The sequence below is a fragment of the Phacochoerus africanus genome, chromosome 3, assembly GCF_016906955.1.
Source record: "Phacochoerus africanus isolate WHEZ1 chromosome 3, ROS_Pafr_v1, whole genome shotgun sequence".
Lineage (NCBI taxonomy): Eukaryota > Metazoa > Chordata > Mammalia > Artiodactyla > Suidae > Phacochoerus > Phacochoerus africanus.
The window spans coordinates 110,938,891-110,955,219 of NC_062546.1; the positions used below are offsets into that span (position 1 = coordinate 110,938,891).

The 16,329-nt window shown below is 46.7% G+C and overlaps 1 protein-coding gene across 2 annotated transcripts in view; it reads right to left on the minus strand.

The window, feature by feature from the left end:
• The window catches only part of IRF2 (interferon regulatory factor 2), an 88,713-nt gene that overhangs the window by 11,401 nt on the left and 60,983 nt on the right, over window positions 1-16,329 (minus strand). For both annotated transcript variants that reach the window (XM_047772333.1, XM_047772332.1), the window contains one exon: window positions 11,950-12,067. In XM_047772333.1, the coding sequence (XP_047628289.1) occupies window positions 11,950-12,067 (118 nt within the window). The remainder of the gene's footprint in view (window positions 1-11,949; window positions 12,068-16,329) is intronic.

A 16,329-nucleotide genomic window follows, 5' to 3' on the forward strand; every position in this document is an offset into this window, starting at 1 on the left:
TCAGTTTGAAATCATTGTAGATTCACATGCAGTTGTAAGAAGTAATACAGGGATCCGGCGTGCCCTCTACCCATTCGCCCTCCATCGGTAACATCTGGCCAAACTATGGTAAACATCAGGATAGGGACACTGATAATCTACCCAGCTTGTTCAGATTCACTCCATTTCACTTATACTCGTGTGTGTGTGTGTGTGTGTGTGTGTGTACCTACTTCTTCACAATTTTATCACATATGTGGTTTCATGTTCCCACCACCACAGCCAAGACACTCAACAGTCCCATCATCACAAGCATCTCCTATAAACCGTACCCACCTTCCCTCGGTCTCCTCCCCTTGTCTTGAACTCCTGACATCCACTCATCTGCTTCCCATTTGTATAATTTTTGTCATTTCAAGGATGCTTCATAAATGGATTCACATTCGGAGACGGGCTGTATTCACTGAGCCTTACTCCCTAGAGATTCATCCAAGTTGTTGTGTGCATCAATCAATGGTCGACCCCTTTACACTGTTGAGTAAATATTCCGTGGCATGGATGTACCACAGCCTGTTTTGAATCAACTACTTCTGGGTTGTTTCCATTCTCTGGCTATTACAAATAAGGCTGCTATGAACATTTGTGAACAGGTTTTATATGAACATATATTTCCATTTCTCTGGGGCAAATGCCCAAGAGTGCAAAGGCTAGATCACATGGTTATTATATATTTAGTTTTACAAGAAATTGCCAAACTCGTGTCCAGAGTGGCTATACCATTTTATGGTCCCACCACCCATGTATGGATGATCTAATTTATGCACATTTTCGCCAGCTTTTGGTGTCGTTACTATTTTTTGACTTTAGGCATTCTAATCGATGTGGAATGCTACCTCACTGTGGTTTTACTTTGAATGACCCCATGCCCTGCCCTACTTTCAAACGGAGCTAACTTTCTACTTCTATTGGCAATTGACTAGATAGAATATCCCTGAAAACTGGCACCAATGAACATAGGGGAACAGTGATGTTTTCCCAAGGGCCTCTGTCAAAGCACTCTGCCTTCATAGTCAATGTTACTATGTTAAGTAGTCAAACTTACTCTTGCCTGTGTAAGTTACTGCAATGTTTCTTTTTCTTTTTCTCTTTTTTTTCCCCGCTTTTTAGGGCCGCACCCACAGCATGTGGAAGTTCCCAGGCTAGGGGTTGAACTGGAGCTACAGCTGCCGGCCTACACCACAGCCACAGCAATGTGGGACCCAAGCCGCATCTGCGACCTACACCACACCTCACGGCAATGCTTGATCCTTAACCCATTGAGCAAGGCCAGGGATCGAACCGGCAACCTCATGGTTCCTAGTTGGGTTTGTGAAGCACCGAGCCAGGAAGGGAACTCCATATTGTAACATTTCAACCCATGAACACACCATTATCCTGCTATAAATGAAGACAACCTGACACAGAGAAGTGGGGTGCCATATCCAGAGACACACAGCCTGGAATACAGGCAGTGCTCTGAGTCCCTGCCACTCTCTCAGCCACCTGTAAAATGTTCTGGTTCGGCAGGAAGGAGGCCACATTCCAGTCTCCTCAAGAAGTTATTTAGCACCTTGGGCGAGTTCCTGTTTTCACTGTTCGAGATATTTTGATTGCTCAAGAATTTCTGTTTATACACGGGTTTCTGTTTTCATTGCTGTGAGGCAGTGTGATGAAATGACTAGCAGAACTTAGGGAGACTATTACTTCATTTTTCTTTTTTTTTGGCTGCACCCGTGGCATGCATGCACAAGGTCCTGGGCCAGAGCTTGAACCCACACTACAGCAGCAACCTGAGCCACAGCAGTGACAAGGCCGTACCCTTAACCACAAGGCCACCAGGGAACTCCTATGTTACCTGACTTCTACTCAGGGAAGGATTTAGAAGGGAGTGAGAATTCATGGCTTTTCTAACAAAGAAATAGAAAGGCAAGCAGATTTGAGGACGTGATCAAAAGAATCCACAGACCACAGTACGCAATATAACTGGACGCCATTTAGGAGGGGATTAAAATTAAAGAAAAGGAAGGCAGGCTAAATATGGCAGGCAGACTCCCAAATTCTTATTTTATCCTTTGGACTCTGTTCCTGAAGCCTGAGAGCATCAATTATGAAGTTCCCTGGCCAAGGTCTGAGCGTGACAATGACCTCTCTCCCGTTCCTTCTGCCTCTTCTCTCAAGTTAAATAAAATGGCAGGAAAACGAGCTATGTCCCATCCTTTCCCAAGTCCTAAGAAGCAGTTGGTGGGTGGGGACAGAAACCACATACCTGGCTCAGCCCACGTGTTTGACAAGGGGGTGGGTACCATCAATACCTTGAACACTAAGGCAAGTAAGAACTTACATCAATCTGACTGAAATCAAAACCACTTTAACTTCTACTACTCCAAAATTCACTCCTCTCTTGCACTGTCTTTCCAAGTGGAGGGGCAGTGAGCTAAGTGGAAGGATAAACAATGGCAGCCGTTCAAGCATTTCTCTAATTATATCTCTTTGTTCTGACCAGGAATTCTCTCCCTCAGTGTCCTCCTCCATGAGGCCCACCTCAGTCATTCAATTATCAGAGGGTTTGATTTTTTTTTGCCTCTTTTTCTTCTGTTTTGTTTTCTTCCTGTTATTTTTGTTTTGCTTTTTACAGCTACCCCTGCAGTATATGGAAGTTTCCAAACGCTAGGGGTGGAATTGGAGCTGCAGCTGCCAGCCTATACCACAGCCACAGCAACGCCAGATCTGAGCCACATCTGTGACCTATATATATATGATAGCTCACAGCAACTGTGGATCCTTAATCCACTGAGCGAGGCCAGGGACTGAACCCGCATCCTTATGGACACCACGGAGCCACAGCGGGAACACCAACAGAGGTTTCTTGAGCATCTTCTTTGTATAAGGCATTGCTGGTACTAGGTGGAGCACAGAAAGCATTGTCTAGTCCAGCATCTGGTTTGTGAGAAGGCCAGTAGCTGGATGCAGCATTAACAATGGAGAGAAAAAGTTGAGGACAGTAGTGCAAAGGAAAAGAAGGGGTAGGGGGGAGGGCACACGATGAAAGTTGAGGAAGTGGAGTATTTCTTTCCACTTCGAGGAAGTCAAAGGCTTCAATGAGGCCATAACACAGGGGGTGGAAGGGGAGCATGACTGGCAGGCAGGAGTCAGATCGTCTCTGCTTTGGGAGAGCCTTTTTCTGACCACCCCAGAACCCCAGAACAGACTGCCTCCTCCTTCCTTCAGGTGTCTCACTTGCTGTCCCCATGGCTCAGCTGAAATGACAATGAGACACGACCTTGACTTTCCACCTCACATGGCCAGTTAATTCTAGGTATCCTTATTTAACTTTGTATTTGGACATGTCATTTCCCAGCCACAGTATGGCTCCCATGAGAGTTCAGAACCTGCGTTCGGAGTTCCCGTCGTGGCGCAGTGGTTAACAAATCCGGCTAGGAACCATGAGGTTGCAGGTTCGATCCCTGGCCTCGTTCAGTGGGTTGAGGATCCCGGCGTTGCCTTGAGCTGTGGTGTAGGTCGCAGACACGACTCAGATCTGGCATTGCTGTGGCTGTGGCTGTAGCTCCGATTAGACCCCTAGCCTGGGAACCTCCATATGCCATGGGTACGGCCCTAGAATAGAAAAAAAAAAAAGAAGAAGAAGAAGAACCTGTGTTAGAGCTTTTTGTCTTGAATCCCAGCTCTTGCTCATGGCTCGTGCCATAGAGTAGCTCATTGAATAGCTGATGAATAAAGAGATGAATAAACAGAGCAAGTTTCCCAGACTGGAGCCTGAGGCCTTCAGGTGTTCAGGCCCACTTGCAAATACCCCATGTAATGACGAATGTTTCCTAGAAAATTTCAAGACTCCTGGCAAGTGGGTTTTTTAAAACCTAGATGAAATGCTAAAGACATAGCAGGCCATAGATGCCAGGGGCTGCAGGGAGGGAGAGAAAATGTTTGGGGTGAGGAAAACATCCTATGTCTTAAATATAGTGGTGGTTACACACTGAGGATGTCTGTCAAAGTTCATCAGCCTGAATGCCGGAAGGGGGTTCATTTCACTGTACTTCACTTCATATATATCCCTTAAGGCAAAAAAGTAGATAAGCACCTGTATTCAAATTTTAAGTGTGTCCTGAATGCCAGTGACCAGGATAGAAAAACAAGGATTTGTTTTCTGGACCACATCTGGATACGGGTTAATATAATTACATTGCCGCTAAGGCCAGACATCACCCAAGGAGTGGGTGGCTTCATGCCTGGGACACGGACGACCACTGCTCTCCATATGAATGTGATTGAGAGCACTCCAGAAACTCCCCAAGTCACAAGTCTCAAGACCAAGAGAAAATCAGGAAAATCCCAATATCAGAGATGCTCTCTGGATGTGCTTTATGCACCAACCCTACTCAGTCAATCCCTCTCTTCTCTCTCCTCTCCCTCCATCTGTAGAGACCGATGTGAACTGATTTCCCAGAAAGCATCAAACTTTGCTCCAAGGGACAACACAGACAGTGCCGCTTATTCCTGATGATGGACAGGTTACAAGAATAGCAGACTTAGCAATCTGCGAGGGCAAGTAAGGTTGGAAGTGGGAGCCCCCTAAGTGGTAGAGAAGACTGACTGACCAATCATAGCAAAACATAACTTTTCTTGAACACTGAACTTTGTCTTTCCTACGCTGACCTCGTCACCTGCCGGACCTTAAAATTATCACCCCCATTTCAGACAGGAGGGAAAGGACCATGGAGAGTTAAATAACTAACAAAGAGTTCAATGACAAAGTCAAGGTCAGACAACCAGCAAATGTCAGAATCGAGATTCAAATTCAGCGTTCCCTCCCTAGTGGTCTCCGGTACCATCTCCCTAAAAGGGAAGTTCAAACTAAGCTACCCTGGGCTTTCTAAGCACCTCTTAGGATAAAAACTTCCAAATCTCACCTTAATAAGACACTGGGCTCATAACCAACACTGAAATTGCCTTTCAACAGTTCTGTACGGGGTGCCAAGGAAATTCTCGAACGGTTAGAGGGGCTAGAAATCCACTAAGCCTCCCCAGCTTACCAAGGTCAGCACATCAGGAAAAGAGTCACCCGCAGGAATGTAATTTTATCTGGACTTCGTTGCTGAGACTTACAACAATATTATTCATGGCTGGTTATGGATGAACCGGTTTGATTCCTTAAAAGGTCATTCATACTTTATGAACAAGTGTTGACTTAATGCCGGCCTCCACGTGAGAAGGCAGTTGCTTCCATGCCTCAGAGAAGGAAAGCCCTTAAAGGCAGACTACGGGGAACCAGAAAGTTCTTTGAAGGTGGGTTGGTGCTACCACTTCACAGCTCGAAAAAGCTGAAACATGGGGAGGTCAAGTGAACTGCCAAGGTCACTCAGGCAGCTGCAGGGTCAAGTTTAAAGCCTTTTGGCAGGACATGTAAAAGCAGGCCTTCCTAGAGTATCCGTCATGGCGCAGTGGTTAATGAATCCGACTAGGAATGAGGTTGCGGGTTCGATCCCTGGCCTTGCTCAGTGGGTTGAGGATCCGGCATTGCCGTGAGCTGTGGTGTAGGTTGTGGACGAGGCTCAGATCCTGTGTTGCTGTGGCTCTGGGTGTAGGCCGGTGGCTACAGTTCCAATTAGACCCCTAGCCTGGGAATCTCCATATGCCACGGAAGTGGCCCTAGAAAAGGCAAAAAGACAAAAAAAAAAAAAAAAGCAGGCCGTACGCACACTACCTTGGAGAGAAATGTCTTCTTGACCTCATCTGAAAGTTGGAGAATTTAAGCTGTTCATACCAGCCCTGATGACGTAGCACAGATGGCGGCTACTTCTTTTCCTCAAATATATTTTAATATGATTTTGATAATATCATAATCATAACATTATCGTACCACCTGATAACCACACAGTGATTTTTCCATTACACTCATTTGATCCTCACGACAACCCTGGGAGGTAGGACAGGATCAGCTTTATCATTTCCTTTTTTTTTAGGGCGGCATCTGGGGTATATGGAGGTTCCCAGGCTGGGGGTCGAATCAGAGCTACAGCTGCTGGCCTACACCACTGCCAAAGCCACAGCAACACCAGATTCGAGCAGCATCTGTGACCCATGCCACAGCTCACAGCAATGCCAGATCTTTAACCCACTGAGCGAGGCCAGGGATCGAACCTGCATCCTCATGGATGCTAGTCAGATTTGCTTCCACTGAGCCACAACGGGAACTCCATCATTTCCATTTTAAACATGAGGAAACTGAATCTCAGAGAGGTTAGGACGTTTGCCTAGGATCACGTGGCAAGTCAAAAACCTGCAGAACCAGGTCTTTAAACTTTTAATCTGCTGCTCTTCTGTGTTTGTTTTTTTTTTTTTACATAAAATCCGCCACAGTTTAGGCATCCAGGAGCAATGGTGGGAGAGATGGTCTTTCTGGGGTAGTAACGGCAGGGAAAAAGCTCTGTCCTTGCACAGCCAGACTGCCCCAATGGTGACAGGCCGCCAGGGTACAGGGTGGAGCCAATGTGAGGGGGGCAGTGTATCTCTTCACTCTGGGAGAAAACAGCATCCCCATGCTGCTATAGAGGGCAGAAACAATGTGTCCCAGTAAAAACTCAGTGGAGTTAATCACAATGTCTCAAGGGAGCAGACATCTGGGGCAGACCTCTCTTCCCCACGGAACCACCAAACACCCACTTCTTGCCGGGCTGTGCTGATAAAACCTTAGCATCCACTCCACAATAACAAAACCCACAGCCGAAACCTGGCTTTCCCCCTCTGGATAGGCACATGGAAGTCAAATCGTTCAAAGTCATCAAGTTCAAAAACAAGTATAAAAGAGGCAAAATCAGGACCCTGGGGGACACTGAGGCCTTTGTCCTGGGGGGCAATGGGGACATGGTGAGAGCGGCATTTTTAAAGAAATTACTCTGTGGGGAGAAGGGGCAACGTGGAAGAAGAGCTCAGGCAAGAGCGAAGGTGACTGTGTGTTGTATCAAAAATAGAAAGAAGGGGATGGACTTGCGAACTACGAAGAGGGAAAACAGGGTTTGATAGTTAATTATAAATGAGGTGGAGGTGGCTAGAGAGGGGGGAAGGAGAAAAACATACATAGCCTCGGGAAAAAGTTGGCAGCTTTCTTGAGTAAATAAAAAACTCCTTAAGTTTGAAAAAAACAACAGCTCAACCCCACTGCCCAGGGCTCCTAGTGCACGTGGGAACAGAGGGCACACCCCACACAGTCTCACCTTTGTGACCGTGGCTGTTTCAAGGTCCAGGTCACTGAAGAAAAACAAGATGTCAGCTCTGTGTCTGGATGTCTCATGCTACCTTTTTTTTTTTTTGGCTTTTGAGGGATGCACCTGAGCTAGGGGTCAAATTGGAACTGCAGCCGCCAACCTACACCACAGTCACAGCAACCCAAGTCACATCTGCAACCTATATCACAGCTCCCGGCAATGCCAGATTCTGAACCCGCTGAGTGGGGCCAGGGATCCGCATCCTCATAGATGCTAGCTGGGTTGATAACCCGCTAAGCCACCACAGGAACTTCCTGTGATAACTCGGTTCACATCTCGCACGGACTTTCCTACTGCTGAGCGTTTTCTAGGCATCCTGATAGATCTGGATGCTTTGACGCTGGCCTTTACTACTGTGAGGTGAGCAACTGAGCCCCGGGGAGAAGGGGACAGCACAAAGCCTACAGAGCACCAGCTTGGAAAGCCTTTCCTGGATCCTTCTCAAGAAGGGGGCCTTCTGTGTAACGGCCACCCCAAAGCTACTGTTTATTTTGCAGATGAGATTTTTCATATCTTCAGCACCAGGGGAAATGGCAAAAAGAAAGGGGAAGCCGGGAGCTGGAAAAGATGAAGACAATTTCACAGTCCAGCGTCCCCTGTGACCACACTCAAGTCCTTATGAATTCACGTGCCAGAGACTGCCAGTCTTGAGTTAGAACTGTGAGGTCCCAGGGAGGGGGGACCCTCAGTTTGGTCTCTAAGTTGTGAATCTGTTCTGCTCCTTTTCCCTTTATTTTGCTGCTGTTGTTCTGCTCCTGTTGATACTCAAGTTTCTAAGTCTGGCTAAAAGAAAAAAAAAATGCTACTCAAGGTTTACTTTAGATAAAGTTAGTCATATTCGGAAGCAATCACCATAAAAAAGGATGTCCTAGAAGGTGCATTGGGGGCAGCCCCAATCAAGACAAAATCCAAATGACATTATTTCCTAACTGCCTGTGCCTGTGCCTAAGGCCCGTTCGATTGACTTCAAAGCAATGAACAGCCTCCCTTATTTCACAGCTATCTTTGCTGTCTTGAAGGGTGGGGTTACCTTTTATCAAGAAACACAATGGGGTTATGAGGCCCTGCCTGGGCCAGTGAGACAGAATGTCTGCACCTGCAAACTTTTCACACTGGCCTGGAGGTGATTTCAATACGGCTCAGCAGAAGCACTGCTGACCCGGGCAACATGCCAGCAGGGTATTGTCAGAACAATTCAACATGTTTGCTGGCTTCTTCCGCTTCCTAAAAACAGAAGTTGCCACACACACGAAATAATTCAATGTGAAAGAAAAGTAAAAATAAAAATCAGGAGTTTTTTTTCTCCCTCCCCTTAAAGGGCTAGGAGGAAAGGTCTTTAGGGGTGGCTCTCCTGTGCATTTAAACACACGGGAGAGAGAAAACAGTAAAAGATCTGGTTTGAGACACCGCACTCAGACTGAGTGCACAGCCAACTGAATCTGGACCATTCAGCTGTCACGGACAAGAAGGCAAGACCTGGATACTGCCCACTGGCCGTGAGTGTGTGCCTGCCTGTGCACACGCATGTGTGTGTTTACACGCATGTGTTTTTCTGCTATGATTTGCCACCAGAATAAAACCACATAGCAGCAATCCTGCAAGAGTTCATCTGTCAGGGTAACAGTACATTTTGTGTTTTACACATTTACCAAATAGTCACCTTCTCCAGAATTAAAAATGTACTAGTGGCTGGTCTCCAATGGATTAAGGTATTGATTTTCAATCTATTTCCCTAGCGACAGAGCCTACCAACAACAGGAAAAACGTCTCATGTGAAGGACTTATTTCAAGCTCCCATTTTTAAATCTTATAAACACATCCTTATGAGAGCAGAATGAAAACATCTTGAGGCTTTCATCCCTGTTCCTGGATTCAAAACCTGAAGGAACTCCGAGTTTAGAAACAAATGAATGGAAAGCAGGAAACAGTGTCGTTTTTAAATAAAACATTTTTTAAAAGGTAAAGCAAGACTAGTAAAGGCTAGGATGGCTAATTATTGGTCACACGGGAGAGTGTAGACAAAAGATTTGGGAAGGCTTTAGAATCTGAGGTGGTGCTGTTTGCAGTGACACTCATTTCTTTAAAATACTTGCAAGGATCCACTTTGCATATCATTACATAGCTTCATAAGGGTCATGAATTTGAAAGAGATATTCAGACTCATTTTACTGCCATCCACTATTACTTTGTTATTAGGAGGGACTCATTTTATCCAGTAGGTGATTCTCTCACCAAACCTGGCCTCTCTCTTTGCCTGGGGAGTAATGACTCATTAAATTAGCACCAACCCTATGTAGCACATAATCATACCAAAGGGCAAAGAACCAGCAACCTGAGAGAATATTTGCATACTGAAGACCAGACCAAAATGTTAAAAAAAGAAAGAAAGAAAGAAAGAAAGAAAGAAAGAAAGAAAGAAAGAAAGAGAGAGAGAGAGAGAGAGAAAGAAAGAAAGAAAGAAAGAAAGAAAGAAAGAAAGAAAGAAAGAAAGAAAGAAAGAAAGAAAGAAAGAAAGAAAGAAAAAAGAAAAAGAAAAGAAAAGAAAAGGTAAAGAAAAAGGTCCAATTCTGACATTTATGTGGCACATTTTATCTGAGGCTGAATTCACCTCTTTAATGAAGGGGTGCTCCAAAAGCCAACCAGCTCCCTCCAAATAAGCTGAATCTTAAGAAAGCATGCCTGGAGGATGGGCATATATCTTCCCTTTTTAAAAGGGCTCAGTGGGCAGGCTTGCAGGGACAGCCTGCTGAGAAAGGGATGGTAAAAACCCAGGTGCTGGTGAAGCAGCTCTTGGCCTTGAAGCTGGGCTCCCAGGCAGACGAGTGGCCTCACTTCAGAGGGGAAGTGAGAATGCTCACTCTCCAAGACCTCGCTTAGCCCCAAGTGACTGTGGGACCATCTGTCTCTATGCCAAGTGCCCCATCCAGCCGTGAGCCCTGGAGGAGGGCAAAGCTGCCCCTTCCTGAGGTCCAGCAGATGCTGCATATCAACCAGGCTCTGCCCCTCCTTTAGGCCGAGCTCTGCGAGAGAGCTCAAGGTGTGAGGGAGACCCTGCTTACGCGATTCTACTTCCCAGATTCCAAACCCCAGGAACGAGGGGCGGCTGTCATCTGTCTGTTACTCAACTGCGAACCCACAGATGAAGGTGCTCAGACGTGAGGCTTGCTCTTGGAGCGCTCGCTGACTGATCCTTCCGGTTCTGCCAGCATCAGAAGCCCTAACTGTTTACAAAACAGAGCAAAATGTAAAGGACCAACAGGTACTGAGGACAAAAAAAGGGCAAAAAACCCCTGAGGTTCTGGATTCCAGCGCTGGAGCGAGAATACAAGTTCCGTTCAAGGTCCCCCTCTTGCAGAGGGTCCCCATCGTCCATGCACGCCCTATCCCAGAGGGACTTTACGGAGATGCACTTCACCCTCCAGCCTAAAAGCCTCCAGGGGTGGTGTTTACTTTGTACGTTTATGTAAAACATTTGTGTACCTTCCTATCTGCTATACTTCCATTAAAAAAAAAAATTGTTTTAAACATACCCCCCAGCAGTTGGGGGATAAAAACCCAATCTCCTTCTCAGGGGTCTGCAAAGGCCCCCAGGAGCTGTCCTTCCTTCCTCCTGAGGCACCTCCCCAGACACACGGGCCACCCCTCTACTCCTCCAAGTGTTTCCCTGTCTTGGGGTCCACGTGGGGAGTTCTACTGCCTGGCCCACCCCGAAGTTTCTCACCCACTGGCTCCAGGGGAAACGGGGCTCCTCCCAGAAGCCTCTGATCTAAACCTGGTGCCGTTTTTCTCTCTCATCGCTCCATTCTTTTCCTTTGCAGTTACCACAAACGGGGATGCTGTCACTAGCTATGGCTTTACTTGTTTACTGTTGGTCTCCTTCCATGTAGCTAGGAATTGGGTCTTCCATGCCCATCCCCCTAATCTATCTCCTGCTCATAGTGCTGAGTTTGGTATATACAGAAGGTACCCAAAACTCTGGGTGGGAGCCAAGAGTCTCTGTGCCTCAGCTTCTTCATCTGCAAGATGAGCACCGCCTCTGTGGCAGGTCTTTTGTCCAGCAGATGCTGAAGGGGACTCACAGGGACAATCCCCCCTCCCCCGGGCCCCCCCGCCTTGTTCCCAAGTAAAATAAATAACACTTTTGCCCACAAGACCAATTTTTGAATGATTGGGAACTGCCAATCATTAGCCACTGAGGGGGAAGAAAACCCATGTCATCTACCTACTTTCTTTTTTTTTTTTTGTCTTTTTGCCTTTTCTAAGGCCACACCGGCAGCATATGGAGGTTCCCAGGCTAGGGGTCCAATTGGAGCTCCAGCTGCTGACCTACACCACAGCTACAGCAACGCGGGATCCTTAACCCACTGAGCAAGGCCAGGGGTCAAACCCGCAACCTCGTGGTTCCTAGTCGGATTCGTTAACCACTGCGCCATGATGGGAACTCCATCTACCTACTTTCTTGAGATGGATCCCTGTCAGTTCCATTATCTGATCCTCAAAGGCCCTTAAATCTGGGGCCTGAACTTGCATTTTGAGATGGTTCCAGGACCTCCTCCCGCTAACTATGTTATTTCAGATCCCGTTTGACAAATTCTCAGCCCCAGAAGGCTACTCATGTATATATATAAAAAGAGATGTGAAAACAGTTTACCTATGATGTTCACCGTACTATCCACTTCATTTTTTATAGCTGAAGTCAGGACCGCGTACTCAGGAGAAAGATCACTTACTCCATTACTAAGCCCCAAAGATGACTCAACTGGTTCTTGCTAGGAAGAAGAAAAGAAAAAAGAATTGAGAATACTTTCTTTTCCCTCTCTTAACTTAAATTCTACTCTCTGTCTACTTTCTTTCATGCTAAGGTCACGTTCATCTCCTGAAGGCATTCCCGACATGCTTTAAATCAGCCTGGAGCTTGAGAAGCACGTTTCACAGAGAGTGTCACACTGTGGGGTCTCTCGCTTTCATTTTCCTTCCAGGAGATGGTACCAGACCATCCGGCTTGCCCTCCCGAAATGCTTACACCTGCAGACGATAGCGTGGAGTTGAGTGGAGTTGCATCACTGTCTAGGTAAAAGCACCTTGCTGCCAGATCCCGGCTCTCCCTTCTCTGAGGGAAGGAGTGTGCGTGCTTATGAGCTGTTCCTGGACTTCTCTCTAAAGAGAGGAATCCTGCCACTCCTTTTACAGCTTCAGAGAAAAAAAGCTCTGTTCAATCATTGGCCTGAAGAGCATCCTAACTGGGTGGGGGTACAAGTATATGGGCTAGAATCACAGCCAAAGCCTCCTCTACCCCATGGAGTCCGGCGCAGCAACCCACACCCACAGCTCCCCATGAATGCCTTCCCAGTGCCTGGACGGCCCAGGCAGCCCGAGAGGCTACACCTTCATGCTAATGAAACTGGGAGAACAAATTCCTCTGCCTAAGCATAGCTCTCGGTTCTGCCTCATTCAAGCACACCTGAGCCCTCCAACCTCAGACTGCTGGCAGCTTGGGGACAGCCGGTGCTGGGATACATGCTGCTGACTGTCAGCATTTTGATAAGAGCTTCACCTCAAGAGGAGATCATACTGGCAACTATGATAGCAGCAGAAGCAGACAAAAAAAGCTGCATGGGACAACTCCTAGGGAGACCAAACTGGAGAGGAGGGTGGAAGGGTGGGACGAATGCAAGATGGGAGCAGAAGATCAAGTGAGACAGATATATCTGTGCTTTGAAAAATCGAGAGTGGTGGGAGTTCCCGCCATGGCGAGGTGTGTTAAGAATCTGACTGCAGAGGTCAGATTCGATCTCCGGCCAGGGAACTTTCATATGCCATGGGTATGCCCATTGGAAAAAAAGTCTTCAATTCCTACTGTGGCTCAGCAGATTAAGAGCCCGACACAGTGTCCGTGAGGATGCAGGTTAGATCCCTGGCCTCATTCAGTGGGTGAAGGATCTGGAGTTGCTGCAAAGCTGCAGTGTAGGTAGCAGATGTGGCTCGGATCTGGCATGGCTGTGGCTGTGGCCTACAGCTGCAGCTCTGACTTGACCCCTAGCCTGGGAACTTCATATGCCACAGGTGTAGCCGTAAAAAGAAAAAAAAAAAAAATCTAGAGAGGTAGACATCTCCAAGGCATGAAGGTTGTTTTTATCATCTTAGGTGGTGCTTGGAATTGATGATGAATCCCCTAAAATCTTGGTGAAGCCACCTAGGGAAAGAGGAGGAATTCACCTCCTCCCCCACTATCCCACCTGGCAAACTCCTATCATGATAACCATTATTTCAAACACATGAACTCAATGTATAGTTCAATTCTTAAAAACAAACAAACAAACAAAAAAACATATAGCAGGGTTGACCAGATGTACCAAAGGCTGAACATAGGAAAGGCCCAGGATGCTGCCCACTGGGCAGAAATCTACTTCTTTTACCTATAGCATCTCTTTTACAAATTCTAAACAGTCAGTCCTATCTGGGAAAAAACTCCCTTGCCTGTGAATCACCCCTTTTCTCCTCCTCTAGAGCCAAGCTCCTGACCACACACCTCCAGTGGCCCCCTTGCCCCCTCGCTGTGTTGTGGTGAAGCCTGTAGGCGGCTGCCACTCCACTTGTGGAATCAAACTCTCAGCCCTGGAGGGGGAGTGGTGAACAGGCCTAGCTTTGGAGTCACATGAGCCTGGCGTCCAAGCCTTTTACTAGCTACCGCACTTTAACCTCTTTTTTTTTCAGGGCTGCATCTGCGGCATATGGAAGTTCCTAAATTAGAGGTCCAATCGGATGGCAGCTGCCGGCCTACATACGCCACAGTCACTGCAACGCCAGATCCGAGCCTCATCTGCAACCTACACCACAGCTCACGCTTGGCTCACTGACTGGGGCCAAGGATGGGACCTGAATCCTCACAAATACTAGTCAGGTTCCTAATCTGCTGAACCACAACAGGAACTCCCGTACTCTCCCTTCTCGACCACAAAATCTATGTGATTCTCTACCTCTCTGATGGCACCTTCCTGGCTTCCTCAGTGGCCTCTTCTCCATCTCCCCTCCCCATGCATATCCCAGTCATCTTATTCCACGTTCATCTCAATTCCCCCAAAGGTACTAAGAACATCTTAAGGAATTATGGAAAGAACTGCTCATTTTAATGGGTCTCTTTTGTTGTTAGGTTATTTTCCACTCGTTCTGCTTCTATGTGTCTTATAAAAGTAATGAGGCAGTCAGACTTATATATCTTTAAAAACCTCGATTATTCCAATATCTCAATTGGAGACCCTGAAGTGTTTCACATTATCTACAGTTTAATTAGTGCCAAGTGATACTTTTATCACTTTACACTTGAGAAAACTATGGCTCAGAGACTAAATTAATTTTCCAAAGATCACACTACTTTTACTCTGTGGACATATAGACACTGAATTCAGTCTTTGGTCAGGCAACATGGTACCAGGAGTTTCTGTCTCAATAAACCTTTGGATCCTGTACTAATTCCAACGGAGACTGAGACAGAACCATTTCCAACACCTCTACCTTGCGTCCTGCACTACTTCTGTAATGGACCAGCATACTCTACCGATGGAGACTCTGAACATTGTTTCACCTTCTCCCATCCCTACTTACAAAACAACCTGTTTTGATTTCAAAGTCTTTGGTGCAAACCTTCTCATTGGCACTATGACTTTGGAAGGACAATAGAGCAGACCGTATGGTGCAAGGTGGCCAGCATCCCCCTGAAATGTTTTTCTTCAGGGAAGAGAACAACAGGGATCTTCATTAGACTTGGTCAAAATTTTGGAAGGGATTAGACGAGGAATAGCTAAACCTAAATTATGTATTTTATTATTTTTTAAATTTTTTTAAAGAATTGCTTATTTATTTATTCATTTACTTTTTTAGGGCCACAAGTGCAGCACATGGAAGTTCCCAGGCTAGGGGTTGAATCAGAGCTGCAGCTGCTGGCTTACACCACAGTCACAGCAATGCCAAACCTGAGCCATGTCTGTGACCTACGCCACAGCTCACAGCAATGTCAGCTCCTTAACCCACTGAGCGAGGCCAAGGATCGAATCCATATCCTTATGCATACTAGTTGGGTTTGTTTCTTCTGAACCACAAAGGAAACTCCCCTAAATTACGTATTTTAAAAAGCAAGGGACCTAAATTAAGAAAGGGGTGGGCGCTCTTCTATGGAACCTGAATAAAGAGACCCCGCAGGTCATGAACGGCCTCTGCCTACAGCATCTTCTGGTTCTCTAGGATGACCATGCCTGCCCTGCCCCCTTTCCTGGCCATACCATAACCCGTCCTTTGGTTAACCCTGAACCAGCCTCCTCTTTCTGTTCCCTTTCTTCCTTTAGATACAGGCTCTCTTGTAAATCACCTCGCCCCAAAGAAACCCCCCAAAAAAGATTGTGCTTGGTTGGGTTCAGACCTCTCTGTGGTGCATTAACTCTGCCAAATATTTATGCCCAGGAATCTTTTTCTCATTATAAAATCCAAGGTTTGTTCCACAGCATAAGGGATTTTAGGCAAAAGCAAATCAGCAGAAGGCAGAGTTTAGGGGCAGGGCCAGCCTTCCTTAGGCCTCTCACATAATATTCATCTGGCTGGTCTCAAAGCTGTGCTTGCTGGAGGGGCTAGGGGGTGGGTCTGAGTAAGAGGACATCGAAGGCCACTTACCCCTATTCTCCAAACCCATTCTGTCTCATCCCTGCGTCACAGTCCCTTATCTGGATGTCTCCTCCTTTGAAGCCAAATATAATGGCCATAAGACCATTTCCCATTCCCAACCCAATCCCTCACCCCCAGAAATGCCTTAATTCATCTGTGCAAAGGCAATCTCCTCAAAGCCAATTTTTTTTTTGTCTTTTGTCTTTTTTTGTTGTTTTTGTTGTTGTTGTTGTTGCTATTTCTTGGGCCGCTCCCTCGGCTTATGGAGGTTCCCAGGCTAGGGGTCGAAACGGAGCTGTAGCCACCGGCCTACGCCAGAGCCACAGCAACTCGGGATCCGAGCCGCGTCTGCAACCTACACCACAGCTCTCGGCAACGC